At 42.0% G+C, this 19,449-nt stretch overlaps 1 protein-coding gene across 1 annotated transcript in view; it reads left to right on the top strand.

Annotated features, from left to right (window-relative positions):
* Nucleotides 1–19,449, top strand: part of HMCN1 (hemicentin 1) — a 1,093,576-nt gene that overhangs the window by 818,942 nt on the left and 255,185 nt on the right. The window contains exons 65-69 of the mRNA XM_069232006.1: nt 1,403–1,527; nt 2,446–2,629; nt 3,965–4,062; nt 7,576–7,854; nt 15,592–15,788. Of these exons, the coding sequence (XP_069088107.1) occupies nt 1,403–1,527; nt 2,446–2,629; nt 3,965–4,062; nt 7,576–7,854; nt 15,592–15,788 (883 nt within the window). The remainder of the gene's footprint in view (nt 1–1,402; nt 1,528–2,445; nt 2,630–3,964; nt 4,063–7,575; nt 7,855–15,591; nt 15,789–19,449) is intronic.

The following is a 19,449-nucleotide window of genomic DNA, read 5'->3' as shown; positions in this document are numbered from 1 at the left end:
TCCAGACCTATGTACCGACTCTGGGTTGGGGTTGGTGGGGAGGTTGTTCAGGGCTGGTATACTAAGGATATAATATACTCTGGTTACTGAATGTTATTTGAATTCCTTACATCTTTATGTATCCTTTGCTCCAGTCATATTGAACCATGCAATGTAATGATGTTTGGTTACGATGTTGTAGTATGGAAAACTTAATAAAATCAGTTTACAAAAAACACCACTCCTGCTCCTCTACTACTGTCTCCATATCCGCACAATTTCCTTCCTAATGTTCCTTTCTACAATGTGATTGTCTTCTGACAAATTCTTGGGCAGATGTAAATTGCTGACAGCAGAAGACAAGTTCTCTTCCTTTCCTATACACTGTAAATGCAGCACAGTGATTAATGATTTCCTTTGCGATTTGTATTTCTTGTATTTCCTCCTCTGGTCCAAAAAGATTTTCTGTGTCAAAATAGATTTTGTAACTGCTCTGCTTAAGCGTAATTGGTTGCCAGTCTATTCATAAGACTTTCTCTGTGAGAGTTTTGACACAAAATGTTCAAAAACAGGTCATTTTTTAATTAAAATTAAACAACATTGAGCTAAAATGTTTTGTACTCTTGCAGAGTACAATATTACAAACAGACACAGACTATTCTCCATGTTCATCACATTATTTTTACTTTCAGTTAATATAATGTTTCATAACAAATCTGTTGATCAAACAACATTTTTATTTTCACTGAATTGCTGTTACCTTTTTAAATCACTTTAAACAAATATTTTTAAACCAAAGGAATTTAGAAAACCAATTATGATAAAAATCACTTCATGTGAATTTGCAGCACTGTAGTAAGCTCAACAAACTTTGTTGAGTTTCAGATGTAAGAATGGCATTGCAAGTGTGTTTCACATTTGGATATGCCTATGAGAAACTGCGTTCAGCGTGGAAGTCCTGGGTTCAAAACGTACATTCTCCACAAATTTGGTGGGTAAGATACTAATCACTCTATTTTTCGTGTCTGATAGTGAGAAGGCCATTGCTTCCTGAACACACTAACTTTGCTGACAGCACACATTCTATAAAAGTAAAGTTCACTAAGAGGTGCCATAACTGAAGGCCTGAAGCAATGCTGCAGACTCGGTTTAAGAGCCTGAGCTCCGCATAGTTTCACTGCTTTTAAAGTGAATTATAGCAGCAACTAAAAAAGATAACTGATGACGCAACCACTTAGGTCAAAGACATGCACCTCAGATTATTTATGTCAGTACTAAAAGAGCCAAAGTTTGCAAAGACGGCCATGCTTTCCTTGGTGATGAAAACAGGAAAAAGGGAATTGTTCATAACTGAGTAGTCAATCAGTAAGGGAATTTGTTAAAGCTGAGTACTCAGCAATCCTTTGTGGAATTGTTTTCATAGAATAACACCAGATGGCAGCACCTTGAACATCCTAAGTGCCCTGCTTTCAGATGTTGGGAAGTACTCTTGCGTGGCTACTAATCCTGCTGGAGAAGAGGATCGTTTTTTCAACCTCAATGTTTATGGTGAGTACACATCATTGGCACTTGGCACGAGCGTCTTACACAGGTGTTCATTCTTCAAAAGATAGTTGACCCAGATGCGTTGCACTTAACCCATTTTCCTCATACAGATACTCACAGTTGACCAAGATGATTCAGAAAAATCCTTCAACTTGGAACAGATGGTGACCCATGATGGGAATTTTTTTGTATTTTAAAAGAGTTGAATATCTCAGGTCAGGAGCTGGATGCCTGCAACCAGAATCTTGCTCTTAAGCAGACATTTTCTGCTGCTTATCAAAGGAAAATGTACATTATTGAGAGTCAGGGTTGAAGGTAAGTAACTTTCCTTCTCGGTCCTGTGATCTTTTTTGCCATTCGCTTTGCCATGTATATATGCTCTAGATCAAAGAAACATTTTAGGGTCATTTGTTTCAGAGAATGCCTCAATACTATCAGGAGTGTTCCTTATTTTTGCTGCAGAAAGAGGTTTTACTGGCTTAGTATTTGCATCTAGGCACTTCTCCCCTTTTTACCTTCACAACAGCACAAAGGTAGATAGGCTCTGCAGGAGTGCTCAAGTGCATATTCCTGATTCAGCACACATCCACCGTCAATGACACCAGCCACAAGGTAACCCAACAGCCTTACATGGTGCAGTGTATGTATGGTTGCACTTGAACGCAGCAGAAAATGTGTGTGTTCTATGTATAGCTGTGCACACCCCATTTTTATGTGAAATTGGTGTGGATGAGGTAAGTTGCACAGTATTGGACAGCACACTGGTAAAGTTTGTGCTATAGACATTGGTATTTCAGCAGACAATTTAATCTCAACAAGGGGATTTAGAGACATCTGGAAACACATCTCATTTAAAACTGCTTGGTATGTGACACACCATTTTTGCATGTCATCATTTCCTTAATTTGTAATCCTATTTAGTTCCACCAGCCATCCTTAACAACAAAAATGAACCTCTGGAACTGACTGCCATCTTAGACACGTCAATAAATGTTGAATGTGTGGCTGCTGGTTCACCACCTCCACAAATAAACTGGTTAAAGAATGGTCTTCCACTTCCCATCTCATCGCAAACCAGATTACTGTCTGCCGGACAAGTACTTCGGTGAGTTCATAACACGAAGGGATTGTTTGGGTGTCAAAAGTGACTATCTACTGAGGTGTTTACAGAGGTGTTATATCACTTATCAATGGCTAAATAGCCCTGTTTTGTGCATTCATATTTTTATTTTCCCACATAAAACATCCTATTTTAAAGGTATACTTTCACATGCTGTCAAAAGTGACTATCTACTGAGGTGTTTACAGAGGTGTTATATCACTTATCAATGGCTAAATAGCCCTGTTTTGTGCATTCATATTTTTATTTTCCCACATAAAACATCCTATTTTAAAGGTATACTTTCACATGCTGTCAGAGTAGACAGTTTTGCTATCCTCAGAAGAACCAGAGTTAAATTGTATACATTAGTAATTTTTTTATTAAGTTGAAACCATGACTACACTCTCGCTTCAAACTGGAAATACCCCTCTGTAACCACTACTCCAATCAGTGTCTTGATTGAGTCCCCTCTGGGGCCAACTGCAAGTCAGATTGAGTGCTATCTAACAGGGGTCCTGCCTCGCCCAATATCAGTTTTTACCAGGGGCTGGAGCAAAACCCTAAAACCAAATGTGTTTCTGTTTATGTTTTTCTGTTGCTGAAAGCAAGACAGGAATATGCTTAAACAGGCTTAGGATTTACAAAAACATACTGGTTTGGGATCCAACGTGCAGTTCCCATTTGCAGTGTCGGAAACACAGAATGGCTGCAATTGGAGTGGAGTAGTTGGAGTTATCGCTATCTACAGCCCCTGAATCCATACATCCAGTTACCGGCTGACTGGCAATGGGAACCTATTAAGTGTGTAGTGAGAAGAAATTTAGAACAAATGATCAGTGTCCTCACGGGTGTTGAATACAACATTTGAAGCAGAATAGGATTTTCAGTGCTTGGATGCAAGAAAGAGGTTTCCTCCTTCGTCCTCTGGTATTTGAGGTGCTGTTACCAATTGTCATAATGGAGTGGTTCAAAGATTTTTCTGTGTTTATCTGTTACCCTGCGTTAATTATTGCTTTACTGCCAATGTAGGAGAATATCAGCACCCATTTATTTCACCACAGCTCTAACCTCATCCAAGACATTCCCTGGTGGCATACATTGATTAAGGATTCAAATGACATACATCTCATCTTGATCTAATCTTCCTGCTACACTCAGAGCTACCACTCTTGAAATATCCCTACACCAGTGTGGCACCACACCACTGCCAATCTGAGCGACCTGATTTTGAAAGAGAAAGAGAGAACCACGCATCTGTGTTCCATTTATTGCCACTTATTTTTGGATCATTATCTAATTGTACATTTCAGTTTTACCTTTTGTGGTGTCAATTTTCAGAATTGTACGTGCCCAGGTGTCGGATGCTGGAACATATACCTGTTTGGCGTCTAACCGAGCTGGGGTGGACAATAAACTTTTCAACATACAGGTCTACGGTAGGTCTTCATTTCTAATTTACACAAAAATGTGTTCATTTGTGGTACAGCTTTACACGAATACCATATGCTCTTATTACAAGTTTCCTGCTGAAAATGGGGTGGTAGTAACTGTCTTGATATTACTAGGAAATATTAACAAGGTATTTCAGGGCGAGTATAAACTTTGGTCCTGGAATGGCCAATAACATGTGGCATTAAGGAATTCTTAATCCAAGTTTTTCCAACATCTAGAATCTTATATTACATCCCCATTCAGTAGGTAGAATTTGTGACTGGTAAAGCAAGTAGCATCTCTTGTACAGTCGTACCTATTGTGGAATCTAACCCAGTAATACTGGGTGGGATTCTGCAACGGGTAAAACTTGTAATTGTGTTGAGTGATATTTCCACAGAAAAATGTTCTTGAATATCATTTTGCATGACCGATGGTGTATAAATTATACTCTTTGATCTCGCGCGCCTTCATTGAGAGCCTAAATACTGGCAAAGTCAGAGATAAAACAGCACTCATATGGTACACTGTATTACCCTTCTCATATCTTTATCCTACATGTTAGACTTTTCATCCTTAGCGTGGTCTCCCTTAACTTTTTGCCTCTGTTTCCCAGGTTGTTGATGGGTGCTTGACTCTGATTTTGCTGTTTTTGTTACTCTGGTACTTTACCACTGCTAACCAGTGCTAAAGTGCAAGTGCTTGTTTACAAAATGTGTATGTAATTGGTTATCCAAGATTGGCATATTTAATTTATTAGTAAGTCCCTAGTACAGTGCACTAGAGGTGCCCAGGGGCTGTAAATCAAATGCTACTAGTGGGCCTGCAGCACTGGTTGTGCCTCCCACATAAGTAGATCTGTAATCATGTCTCAGACCTGCCACTGCAGTGTCTGTGTGTGCAGTTTTAACTGTAAATTCGACTTGGCAAGTTTACCCACTTGCCAGGCCAAAACCTTCCCTTTACTTACATGTAAGGCACCCCTAAGGTAGGCCCTAGGAAGACCCAAGGGCAGGGTGCAGTGTATGGTTAAGGACATATAGTAATGCGTTTTATAGGTCCGGACAGTGAAATATTGCTAAATTTATGTTTCACCGCTGCAAGGCCTGTCCCCCTCATAGGTTAACATGGGGGCTACCTTTAAATCTGATTAATGTGTAGATTCTCTTTTGGAGCGGATGGACATGTGGAGTTTGTGGTCTCTGAGCTCACAATTTAAAAATACATCTTTTAGTGAAGTTCATTTTACGATTCTGTGCTTGAAAAGGCCACTTTTAGAAAGTAAGCATTTTCTTGCTTATACCATTTCTGTGACTCTGCCTGTTTGTGGATTCCCTGTCTGGGTCAGTTTGACAGTTGGGCTGGTTGCACCTCACACTAGACAGTGATACAAAGGGAGCTGGGGTGTAACCTGCGTATCCTGATGAGCCATCTCTGCTAGGAGGGAGGAGTGGTCACTCACACCTGAAAGGGCTATGCCTGCCCTCACATAATGCAGTCTCCAACCCCCCTGATGAGTGTCTGGGGCCTGGCCTGGGCAAGACAGGATTTCACATTGAAAAGAGACTTTACTTTGAAGTAGGCCTACTTCAAAGGAGAAAATGGGTATAAGAAGGGCACCCAAAACCACAGACTTTAGAACACTTCTGGAAACCAAGAGGAACCTCTGCCTGGATAAGAGCTGAAGACCTGAGGAAGAAGAGCTGCCCTGCCTGTGACTGTGCTTTGTGGAGCTATTCTGCAGTTGCTGCTTCTTCCAGTGTAAGAGGGCAAAGACAGGACTTTGTGTGCCTTCCATCTTGTGAATATCTCCATGGGCTTGATTTAGAGCTTGCCTCCTGTTTTTTGAAGTCTCAGGGACAGCGAAAACTTCTCTCTGCCAGTACCTGGAGTCTGTGGAGAGACTCCTACTCTGCCCTGTGGTGCCCATCCAGTTCCTGGGACCTTGAAAGGAGTAGCTGGCAGCCTAAGAGGAAGAAATCCATGCACAGGACGCAGTGCGGGGAAAAGATCGGCGCAACTACGATCTGCTGCTGGGAAATCTACGCGCTGCGGGCTTTGCAGCTGAAAACCGATGCTCGCCTGTAACGCGACCGAAGAATCGACGCACAGAGCTGGAGAAATGACGTGCAGCATCGCTGACGGAGGTTGATGAGATCGCAACCCGCGCTGCATTGTTTTTCGGATCATCGTGCAGCTGGATTTCAGAAGCAAACACCGCTGGGCATGTAAAAACAACACAAGGCCTGCCTGGACCCGAGAGTGCTGACCGGATCGACGCATCGCTCTCCTGCGGAGAGGAGAAAAGATGCACCCGACCCGACGAAAGGAGAAACGACACAAGGTCTCACTTGTGAGTGAAATCGACATTGCAAGCCCTTTTTGATGCACACTCGCCCGTGCGGGGTTATTTTTGACACACCCAAGGTACATTTTCACGCTAACAGTGTTAGTGTGTGTTTACAACTACATGAAGTCTTTTTTGTTGCTTTTTAATTGATAACTTGACTTGTGTATGGTGGATTTTTGCAGTTTTGGTCTAGTTTTGTTTAGATAAATATTCTCTATTTTTCTAAACCTCTGTTGTGTCATTTTGTGGTGTGTTCATTAAGTTACTATGTGTGTTGGTACAAATACTTAACACCTAGCACTCTGAAGTTAAGCTTACTGCTCATACCAAGCTACCAAGGGGATAATCAGGGAATAGCTGAGGGTGATTCTCTTTTACCCCGGCTAGAGTTAGCGTCCTTGCTTGGACAGGGGGTAACCTGACTGCCAACCAAAGACCCCATTTATAACACTATATCATTGCTCACCTTATTTAAAAGGATGCTCAACATCTGTATTGAGGCTTTAGTCTACCCGAAGCACATAATATATGCTGCAAAGCAACCTCAGACAGCCGTTAGCATTAGAAGCACTATATAAAGATTTATACTTAAAGTACGGGGCATTGGAAACTGGTGTTTACCTCTGTTGTGTCATAAATTGAGGCTGAATTAGATCTTTCATTGTTAATTAGGACTCTGATTCGCAAGAAGGAAGTTCCGTCTACTCTATTACAAGCACAATCCGCTCTGTTTGTGGCAGAATTTTTCAATCCTCCAAACTCTAGATAAGGCCCAAAGGTTGTTGCTACAGTTTGCTAGGTTTTGATCTTTGGTGATCTACTCCAAATGCTTATCCCAAAATTCAGAGACTCCAAATGCACATTGAGTATGTGGAATGATTTATATCTCGATATCGGAATTGCATCAGTTTCAGATTACCTATACTAATTGCAGAATTGTTGAGATTAGTTTACTTTCTGTAAAGCAAGTACCTAGAATATAGTAGTTCATGTCTTGAGTCAAACAGAAACTGCAATCCCAAAGAATGTCTCCTGAATAGTGCAGTGGATGTGTTATAAAATATTTTCACTTTTCATCTTGCTAAGGCAGCTTGACATCATGTAGTCAATCTAAAATGTGCCCCCATATGTAGCTCTTGTACCTGCCCTCTCATTTTTGTTTGCATAGTGCCCCCAAGCATGGATAGTGCTGGCGGAATGGAAGAGTTGACCGTGGTGAAAGGGAATCCTGCCTCTATGGTTTGCTTTACCGACGGTACTCCAACACCCAACATGTCATGGCTGAAGGATGGGCACGCCTTGGAGTTGGGAGCTCACCTGACTGTGAATAACCAGGGGATGGTCCTTCATATTTCTTCAGCCTCAATGGATGACCATGGCCAGTACACTTGCATCGCATCAAATGAGGCCGGGGAAGTCAACAAGCACTTTATCTTAAAGGTGTTGGGTAAGCTTAACTTGAATAATGATATGATGTAGAAACCGTACAGTTCTAGACCGATGTCTACTACCATGGTGTGATAGAAACCCTCTACTGTTAGGCTATAATAAAAGTGAATCTTAAAGCATGTTTATGAAATACACACACACTCACACACTGATGTATGCACACATACACACACACACACACACACACACACACACACACACACACACACACAGGATGCGTGTGTGAAAAAAGAGATAGTCCCTCATTAGGAGGTGACCTATATTGCACGTGTTAATTATTGCGCCCTATAAAAACTGACACTAAGATGTTTGGTGTTTATGGAATGCAAAAATGATTGCCCATCACAAGTTGTTATTGAATAACATGCCGATTTTTGGTGCTTACTGGCCATTTCCCCCATAAAAATTTGACCTGCAGATATTTATCACAAAACTCATAATTTGATATATGTGGTATCTGATTACTGCACATTTCTGAAATCACCACTCCTGATGCGGGCTATACAATAATAAGTGTGAGAGAGTTAGAATGATTCTCTAACAAACAGGATGGAGAAAGACATTAATAGAATTTTTAATCAAACACCTATTGTCATTATCTAGCAAAGGGTCTTATTTGACAGCATGATGCTTTTATTTAAATAGTTGAGCTACATCTACTTGGAAACGGAATACAGCACCAAAATTCAATCACCAAATGTTTAAATCACTTCTATCATTTAGTGAGGGAATTATTTGTACAACTCAAAGATAGTAAAACTAAAATTGCTCCGTTGGGTAGGAGAAAAATAACTTAAATGCCATCTGTGTGTTGCCTAATCCAGAGACCAGCAACAATCCCAGCCCAAAATGTAAAGAACTTGGATCAATTTTTGATGCAAAATTCACTTTCACCTCTCACATAACATTTTTAAAATTAGCATATGTTGGACTAGTGCAGTCCATAAAGCCCTCCCTAAAATATTAATTGGCTTACTGCAAAATGTACAAATCTTGCGACATACACAGCCCTCAAATGCAAGAAACATGGCCACATCACGTCATCCTGAAGATAACTTGTTGGCCCTTGCAGGAAGCCATGATCAAACTTAAAATGCAATGCACTTTCCATAAATTTTAAATACGATGCACCTTTCACAATGCGTTAGGGGTCACATTGCCTCAACTCGCCCAATTCAAAGACCATCTGCTAGTCAGAATTCAAATGACTAAAGCACAAAGGGATTCCTGGGAACATATGATCCACATCTCTTGAATGCTGTCCATCTATGCTTGAGGGAGTTGACAAATACTAATCTTTAGGAAAATTATGAAAGGTGTGCAGTTCAGAAAGACTTATGACTGAGCTCAGAGAAAAAGCCACATTAATGACCTGTGCTGCTGTAAGTATTTGAATTGCATCATACTATTACTCAAATCCTCAGAACTCTAATAGTTTTAGTAATTATACTTCTGGTACATAGGTCCAGTAACATTGGTAGTCTAGTGGTTAAAAATTGGTCTACTATGAGGAATTAGTTGTGTTCTAGCCACAGGAAGATGTGATTATTTGGCTGTAGACGTGTTTTTAAGTAGGCAACAGTGAGTCTTTGGTTTGCCCCTATAGGCATGACAGTCCTAAAAACATATCTGCAGCAGATTTTGCAGCGTGTTGTAAACTGTATTTAGCCATGCTGTTAAATAAGATAAAATAATCATTGGTTAAGATAAAAAATGACGCTTGTATTTAAAAAACAAGATAGGCATGAATTATCTGCCTACAGACTTTATCAATCACTATAGGGACATTTTTAACTCATGCTTGATTTAAAATGGTGAGAGGATAATATGGAAATACTGATGCTGGCACATGATTGGTACTAGCTTCAGAAATGAGAACCACACCTCATTGTTAAATAAGAATTTATATTGTCTGGAGCCCCAGAATTATCGGGATTAAGATGTTCATAGAAAACAGTTGATAGACATAGGTTGAAATTGAATCCAGTGGAAATTTACAAAAGTGTTTGGCCTATTCTGAAATCATGTTGCCATAATACATGAGAACTAGAAATACTGGGTGACTGAAGACAGTTAACAAACAGAATAAACATTCAGAACCATTCTAACAAGTCTTGACCTTTATTGTTCAACTTCCATTCATTAATTCTTCCTAGTTTACTATACGATATCTTTAGCTTCCTTTCTAAACATGGAAGGCCTCAATTCATGCCTTATATATAATTTCTGGATAAGACTTTGGGCCTCATTAGGAGTTTGGCTTCCCTCAGACCGCCAAACTGGCAGTGGCAATTGTGGCAGTCTGACTGCCAGATTACAATCCCTGCAGCCGGACCGCCAGGAGACTGCCACCTCCACTGGGATCAGGGATCCGGACGGGTTGGCGACAGTGAAAGTTGTGGTCAGCCATGGCTGTGCTGTGTTTGGCACCACCGTGCAGATCACAACTTTCCTTTCCGCCAGCCTTTTCATGGCAGGGTCGCTGCCATTAAAAGGCTAGCGGAGAGGCAATATTGGGGGCCACAGGTGAGCCCCTTCACTACCCACGACCATGTCGTGGGCAGTGCGGGGTCCACTCTGTCAGCACCCTCGGAATGCAATGCCAGACAGTGCACCTTCCGAGGGTGCTGTGTGCGATGAAATTGGTCTTGGCTCCCTCAGGGAGCCAAAGCCAATCCCGCCGCACTGTTTCCAGCAGGCTGACCTGCCGGAATTTTGTAATATGCCACCACCACTCACCACTGCTGTATTGGAGTTCGGGCGGCCAGACCGCCAAACTGATAATGAGGCCCTTTGTTTGGACCTTAGAAGCAGTTGGCAGCACTTGAAATATATTGGTTTCAAAATGATTTATCATTAATTTGAGCATGATGAAAACTGTCGTTTTGGGAATGAAACCTAGGATTGTTTTTGTGGATGGGATTTGAAAAGGCAGAGGTGATCTTGCAATATAATTATTTAGTTTTTAGCTTTCTTAGGTCTTTTGGAATAACTAACCCTTCAAATGAAATTGGGCAGGGTTGTACTGTTTAGCTCTAATAATATGCAAGGATTGTTCATCATACCACTGCTGTGAGCATACCAACAAACAATTGTGTCAATGTCAATGGCAATGTATGAGTTGTGGCACGATTATCATATAGACACATAGGAGGATTCATCTTTCGAACTCAGTCCAGGAAAACCATCCTCACCAAATTAGACATCCCTGACCATACCAAGTTCTCATACTTACAGATGATTGGGATGACCTGAGAATTGTTGCAATATAGACCCACTAGAGGATCCATCTTTGGAGCCTCTCCAGTAAAACCATCTCCACTGGATGGGACCACTCCAAACCTTATAATCTGGTCAACCATAGGCCTCAGTAACATTAAGTGGCATGTGGCATGTGATTGAAGAGGAAGATGATTTCTTGGTGGATATACTTTCAAAAATGGAATGCTCAGTCCAGTCCCCCAAAGCCAGAAAACATAACAAAATAGGTGGCTGAGAACTTGAGGGATCCAGTTAAAAGGAGGGTTGTGCCCCTGAGGGTAGAGAAAGCAAAAAGGCGGCACCAGAGGATTCCTCATACATAAGGGAACATGTACCACCAGACACGTGGTCCATACAGGAAGGAACAGGGCCTTGGCACAGAGCACTGGGGAAGCACTCCCACTAGACAAGGAGAATCGAAAGAATGATACAGTGGCAAACGGGTAGCAGTCAGAACAACAACACCTGTTGGCTGTCCCCTTTGACAAGGAGCATCTGTTTGGTCCACATGTAGATGCAGTGCTAGACAAGATAAAACAAGACATGGTAAGGCGTTGGGAAGCCTCCAGACCCAAACCTGCTGGCCTGATTTTCAACGTCAACAGATGAAAGGAGGATTCGAAGCTGCAGAGTTAAACTCAGTTAACTATTCAGTGTCCTGCCTTCCAGCATCAGTTGACTTTTCAGGAGGGACAAATTTCTGAGAATAACCAAAGATCAAGATTTCTGGAAGAAAGGCTGCAAAAAAGGCAAAGGGGCTCAAGGGGGCCCTGCCACAAAGTAATGACATACTCTTCATACCCCTGATTACATAACACCTGTCAGGAGGAGGGGTGGGGTTAAACAGGTTCTTCTCTAATGGAAATAGACAACCTCAGACAAGTGATTATTATCCATCCCCATCCACACATACTAGTATGAATAGCAGACCACACGACCAAACATACCACCTTATCATCACTCTATCAACCAGGAACATCAAAGGCTGCTGCTAGAGAAGGTGAAAGCATTGCCTAAAAGGGGGCAGTAGAACTAGTTCCAGTATATCAGGGAGAACAAGGAATATATTCTCTGTGTTTCCTAATACCCAAAATAAACTAGACAGCAAGGCGAATACCGCACATTTGGCCAATTAATCATTACATACGATCACAACACTTCAGAATGACAACCATGCAAGACATCGAACACTGCTTTACCCAGGAGATTGCATGGCAATCCACGTTCTCAAGACCACCTGCTCCATATCTATCTACCAAAGCACCTTTGCTACCTCAGGTTTGTGGTAGGTGGACAACATTACCAGTTCAAACTATTACTCTTACTAGGTCAGAATGTCCAGATGCATCTGTTAAATGTCTGGCAGTGGTTGCAGAATACCTCCACCACAGTGTCATTGTGTCTTTCCGTATCTGGACAACTGGCTGATAAAGAGCAAGAGCCAATAGCAATGTCTAGCACACACAGATTATATTTTTGTGAGGTTCAATGAAGATTTTAATTTGACCAGAGAGGGTTTGGTCTAGTAGAATAAATGTTGGCTGTATTAATTGTGTGATGTTGTCCTTTGAGGGGGCAGTTGTGTAAATGGTAAGGAGGTTTGTTTTAGCTTTCAGGACTGTCTAGTAGTTATGGTATAATATGGTATGGGAGCATGGTCTAATGGGTGGAGATGTGGTTTGAAGGGGGAGTCATGGTTTAGTGGAGCATGAGTGGTTTAGTGAGCTTGTGTGTCTTAGGAGAAGAAATGTGGTCTAGTAGTGGATGTGTGGTTTTGGGTTAGTCAAATGCATGTAGTTTATCCATTAACATAAGGGTGTTTGAATAGAAATTCAGTTGAACAGCTTGCTTTATGGGCTAAGTAAAGAACTAAATATTACATTTTCATGTTGGTGTACACTGTTTCACCTTTATTGAGTACAGGACTCAATGTAGCATTGGTGCAAATGGCAATGATGTACCGTTCTTGGGGATTCTAATAGTAGTTGGACCAGAAAGTCAAGCCGTTATTTATTAATGATGACTGATTCAAGAGAAAAATTCTTTGCTGTAACTCTTTATGATGTCCTGTGCATTATCATCACTAAACACAACACATTTTCCTTCCAAATTGCTGTGTAGTTGTGCAAATTGACAGGACAGGTTAACTTCTTAGGCTTTATTTCTCTGCTACTAGTTAGTGTATTAAGCACTTCTATCAAGGTGCAAAATATGAACAAAATTAACAAATAAGATCCTACATGTTTTTTTCATTTCTTCTTGAGGCAACAAGCACACATTCATTAATGGGTAGCTGTTACTTTTCAAATACAATTATAGCTACAGTCAGAAGCAAGTGTCATAATCTGCAGTGATACATCATTTTTAAATGCTAATACACTGTAAATATGGTCCAGAGGTTCTGTAGTATTAATTTGTTACACCTTTGGCGTTCCCATCCTCAGTAGAAATAAGAGTAGTAGCATATTTTGATTGCAAATCACTTACTCACTTGATGTTAGTGAGTCTTGCAAATAAATGCAGATATAGGCCCTCATTATGGGAGTGGTGGTAAAAACCGCCCACTGCTGCGGCGACGGCTGCCAAAAAAACTTCGCTGTGGCTACCAGCCGACTGCCATATTATGACCATAGCCGAAATACCGCCAGAGGGATCGTGGATTTCCGGCTACGGTCATGGTGGCAGACGGCGGTAAGGTGGCGCTGCTGCCAGCAGCAGCATCACGCCAGTAGACCACCGCAGACCATATCATGACCCATGATACAGCCTGGCGGTGTTCTATTGGCGGATGCTGCTGATCGGAGCAGCACCCCATCCCGTCTCCTGCCAGAGGACCCCCTGACTATAGGTAAGTCAGGTGCTCCGCCGGGGAGGGGGTGGTGGGTGTTGTGTGTGTGTGTGGGAGGGTGTGTGTGAATGTTTGTGTGTGCGTGAATGCGGGTGTGCATTGCGTGTGGTATGTGTGTGCATGTGTTGATGTTTGGGTACGTGTATGTTGTGTTGTGTGAATGCGGGTGTGCTTGTTTGAATGTCATTGTGTTTGGATGTGTGTGTGAATGGATGAATGCATGTGTGAGTGCATGTGGGTATAAGTGTGTGTATGAGTGTGTGTGATGGTGCGTGAAGGTGCGTGTATGTTGGGGGGTGGGTTTGGAGAGGAAAGGGTGGGGGTAAAATCTGGTGAGGGGGCGGGGAAGACCCCTATCAGTGACAGGGAAGGAATTCCCTGTCACTGATAGTGCCTACCGCCATGGTTTTTGTGGCGGTAAGGAGGCCACGAAAACCATGGCAATAGGAGGGGTCATAATCCTGTGGGCGGACTAGTGACGGCCACAGGGCTGGAGACTGAAGTGTCCAGCCCTGCAGCTGTTACCGCCGTGGCAGACGGAGTGGTACATTGGTGGTTTGGCTAGAGCCAAACCGCCAATGTCATATTATGGTGAGAAGTACCACTAGCCTGTTGGCAGTACTTTTGTCCATAATATCGCCGTCTGCCAGAGTCATAATGAGGGCCATAATGTTATATGAACGATATTTCCCTCCCTAATACTTGCCTGTACAAATTACTTACAGTGTTTACATCTGAGAATGACGACAGGCAAATAAAAAAGAAGCAATAGAAATATGTTATATATTGATAAAATGTTTTGCTAGTATTGCTACATTTTGAATCGTAAGACAAAGTATGTTTATGAAACATAGCCTTTGCCTACGCATGAAAGTACATGCAGCATCTACCGTACTGTAAAGTCAATAAATGGGAACGAAAAGGGCAGAGTCAGCAGCTGGTACAAATAAATTGAAATTATACATAATTCATTAGTTATAGAATTACAAAACTTGAATGTTTGATTAAGTAGAAACATTTATTGCGTGAAATGCCCCTTGCCAATTTCTGACAGTACTCTGTAAAAGATATAACCCTCTATAGATGGTCACCAAAAGATTTATCCTTGCTTTCAACCAATGGAAAGACCCAAGATGAGAAGTTCCAGTGAAACGTCAAGATCTGGATCTGTGTTCTTAAAATGACAACATCCTTCACAAATATGACTTCAGTCTAGAAACAGCAGCCACATGCCCAGTTTTTTGTTACCATAGTTGTTGGTGTTTCACTCATGTGCCACATTAATGAGTATCTTCATCGACATGTTTATTTCTGGATTGCACCAATGCAGGTGCAATTTCTGGATTGCACCTGGATTGCACTGGGCCTGGGCAGTATCCGGGCCCATTTGGATTATACATTGTAACCTTGACCAAGATTCCAGGCACATTTTAAAATTTAGTTTGAAGTGAATTCAGTGAAGAATCATTTTGTCCATCCAGTACCAGTATAGGGATTCTGGTCCCACCCCAGTTGTCCTCCTACTGAGGTGAGACCAGAATCCTACGTTATTGAAAAGTCATTATTTTGTTGCCTTCAACCGGCTATGAACCAACTTTCTGCATGCTTCTTATTCCTGCCCTGTAGATCCTCCTCATATAAATGGATCAGATTCTCCTGAAGAGATTGCTGTGGTTGCTAACAACCCCTTGGAGCTGATCTGCTCTACTACTGGTATCCCTCCACCCAAAATCACCTGGCTGAAAGATGGACGTCCACTCCCTCAAACTGATAATATCCACATCCTCAGAGGCGGCGAAATGCTGCGCATTGCCAGTGTTCAGGTAATGGATAAACACCTTTCAAAAGAACGTTGTTACATGTTACATAGGGCCATATGTACGAACACATTTTCCCATTGACACAGAATGGAAAAAACCCTTTGCTACATCTGGCCCATAGTTTTCTATTAATTTAGCATTAATTCAATCATTTGGATTTAGAGTTTTAATCGCCCAAGAAAATGAGAAATTAGCCTTCTGCTCTACTATTCATGAAAAAGAATAATTCACTGTTTCACAATGCTTTTTTGTCTGAGCTTGTTTTAAGAATTCTGACCAATTTGTTATATGTGCTCACTTTGTTATTTGCATATCACTTCCGGTGCCGAATTTTCAATTTAAATTTTCTTTTGTTGTACTTGAAAAGAAGCATTTGATGGCATTTGGCAGCAGATACACATGCTCTGCATACTCCTGCAATCTGTTGTTGGGTCTGGAGTGGTGCAAGTTGCTTTTCTTCGAAGAAGTCTTTCAAGTCACAAGATTGAGTGACTCCTCCTCTCAGTGATATTTCCCATGGGCATCGACTCCTTTGTAAGATTGTTTTCTTTCTGACGTCGGGTTCGGACGGGTGCCTCTGCACCATGTCTTTAAGTCAGTTCGGTTCTTTCTCCTTTTCTTCTGTTCTGACAGTAATGTCTTGGCACACTTCAGTATTTCTGCTCTCCTTATATTTTTTTTGCGGTTTGGGCTTCGACAGACCATCCTTCAGGGCGTTACTGCCTGTGTCGGGCCTACCTTCTGCATGACTCCATATGGTCACTCTTCAGGATGTCATTCCACTTCTACAATAAGGTGACTTTATGACAGATCTAGATCTAAAAGACACCTCCTTTCGCATACCAGTCCACCCTGCACACGAAAAATACTTAAGAATCATCACATTGCAGGAAATCATTATCAATTCAAAGTCCTTCAGTTTGGGTGATTGCCACCCCTTGAATATTCACAAAATGCTTAGCAGTGGTCACAGTGCACATAAGAAGGCAAAATTGTCATGTGCTCCCTTACCTGGACGACTGGCTCATCAAAGCCAGTACACTCCAACAGTGTCAACAACATACTCAGCTGACAGTGGACCTCCTTCACAAACTAGGGTTCCCTCTCAACACAAATCTTATTTAGTAAGGAACATCATACGCCTGTTAGGGATGATGGCTTCTTTCATTGCCACTGTTCCCCATGCAAGAAGACACATGCATCCCCTACAGCAGTTTCTATCTTGCCAATGGTCCCAGTCAAAGGGCCAACTGGACAATCTAGTGTTGTTAGACTGCCAAACTCCCCGTTCTTTGCAATGGTGGAACACCAACAAAATATTGAGAGGGAGGCCTTTTCTAGACCCTGTTCCTCATATCACACTAAACACAGACGCATCACAGATGTGAAGGTACTTACCTACAAGACCTAACAATACAAGGTCTTTGGGATGCCAGGCATCAATCTCTGGACATCAACTACCTAGAGCTTCAGGCAGTCTACATAGCACTGAAAGCTTTCCTTCCTCACCTCTCACACAAAGTTGTCCTAGTCCAGACAGACAATATGACAGCCATGTATTACTTACTAAAAGAGGGGGGACACAGTCTTCACAACTATCACACTTGTCTCAGACTGTATGGAAGTGGACTCTTCACCACAACCTTCACCTGCTGGCGGAATATCACCCAGAAACGGACAACAACTTTGCCAACCTGCCCAGCAGGATGCAGCAACAAGTCCACGAGTGGGAACTCCCCCCAATAGTCCTCCAATCATTCTTCAGAAAATAGGTATCCCCTCACATAGACATTTTCACCACAACAGAACATGCAAAATGCCTAAACTTCACCTCCAAGTACCCACACCCACTATCCAAGGGCAATGCACTATGGATGAGTTGGTCAGGCATGTTTGCCTACATTCTTTCATCTCTCCCTCTCATTCCATTTCTGGTTCAGAAGCTTAGGCAAATGTCTCTCACCATGATCCTTGTGGCTCCCACCTGGGCACACCAGCCTTGGTTCACCACACTCCTGGGTCTTTTAGTAGTCCCACATGAGAAGCTCCCTAACAGGCCAGACCTTCTCACCCACAATCAAGGGCAAATCAGGTATTCAGACCTCAAGGCACTCAACCTTGCAATATGGCTTCTGAGGGTGTAGAGTTTGGCTACTTCGGTTGGCCTGCAGAATGTATAGACATTCTTAGGGAAGCCCACAACCCCCTACTAGAGCCTGTTATGCTGCAAAATAGAAATGTTTTATTTACTACTGTCAACCCAAACAAATTGATCCTATGAAAGCAACACATTGTTGCTATCTGCTTCATTTGCAGAAAGCAAATCTCACTTACACTTTCATACGCTTGCATCTCGCAGCAATAGCTGCACATCTCCAGAATAGACCGCTTATCTCATTATTTATAATTCCAGTAATTAAAGTTTTAATGGAAGGACTCAAACGAGTCATTTCCCCTCGGGGGCCCCCAGCCCCCTCGTGGAACCTTAACATTGTACTCACTAGTCTAATGGGTCCACCATTTGAGCTGCTCCACTCATGCTCACTTTAATTTCTCTCATTGAAGGTGGCTTTCTTAGTTGCCATCACTTCACTCAGACATGTTAGTGAGCTTCAGGCACTAACCTTGGAAGAATCTTTCTTCCAAGTTCATAGAGACAAAGTAGTTCTTCGGACTAATCCTAAATTTTTACCTAAGGTGATTTCTCAATTTCACCTCAGTCAGTCCATTGAGCTCCCATTTCTTTCCCACAACCAGATTCTGTTGCGGAAAGAGCTCTTCAAACCTTATCAAAAGCGCATTCATGTACTACAAAGACAGAACTAAAACGTTTCGGAAACATAAACAACTTTTTGTAGCCTTTCCTTCTCCTTATAAAGGCAACCCAATATCCAAATTAGGCATACCCAGATGGAGAGTCAGATGTGTTCAAACCTGCAACGTTAAGGCCAAAATACCTTTACCTGTTTCTACTAGAGCAAACCCCACTAGTTAAAAGGGAGCAACTATTGTCTTTCTTTGAAACATTCCCATAGCTGCCATTTGTAAGGTAGCAACATGGTCTACACTACACACCTTCACTAAACACCACTGTGAGGTTGGTTTAGCACACCTAGAAGCCAGTGTAGGTCAGGCAGTGCTACATACCCTTTTTCAGGTGACTGCAACTCCCACACGATAGCCACTGCTTTTAAGGAGGGACTGCTTTACAATTTATGCAGATCATATGCATCTACAGCCACACATGCCTGCAAATGGATTATGTTACTTATAAACATCTGTTTGTAGCATGTAATGCTGTAGATCCACATGGGCCTTCCCTCCTCCACGGACGCTGTGGCTGTTGCAGTTACATTTTATATATATTGTTAGAAATGGGGTCTTTGGTTGACAGTCAGGTTACCCCCTGTCCAAGCAAGGACCCTCACTCTAGTCAGAGTAAAAGAGAATCACCCTCAGCTAACCCCTACTCTCACCCCCTTGGTAGCTAGGCACGAGCCGGCAGGCTTAACTTCAGAGTGCTAGGTGTAAAGTATGTGTACCAACACACACAGTAACTTAATGAAAACACTGCAAAATTACACAACACAGGTTTAGAAAAAATAGAAAATATTTATCTAAACAAAACAAGACTAAAACAACAAAAATCAACCATACACAAGTC

The sequence above is a fragment of the Pleurodeles waltl genome, chromosome 4_2 (assembly GCF_031143425.1).
Source record: "Pleurodeles waltl isolate 20211129_DDA chromosome 4_2, aPleWal1.hap1.20221129, whole genome shotgun sequence".
Classification (NCBI taxonomy): Eukaryota; Metazoa; Chordata; class Amphibia; order Caudata; family Salamandridae; genus Pleurodeles; species Pleurodeles waltl.
This window is presented reverse-complemented; position numbering and strand designations above follow the sequence as displayed.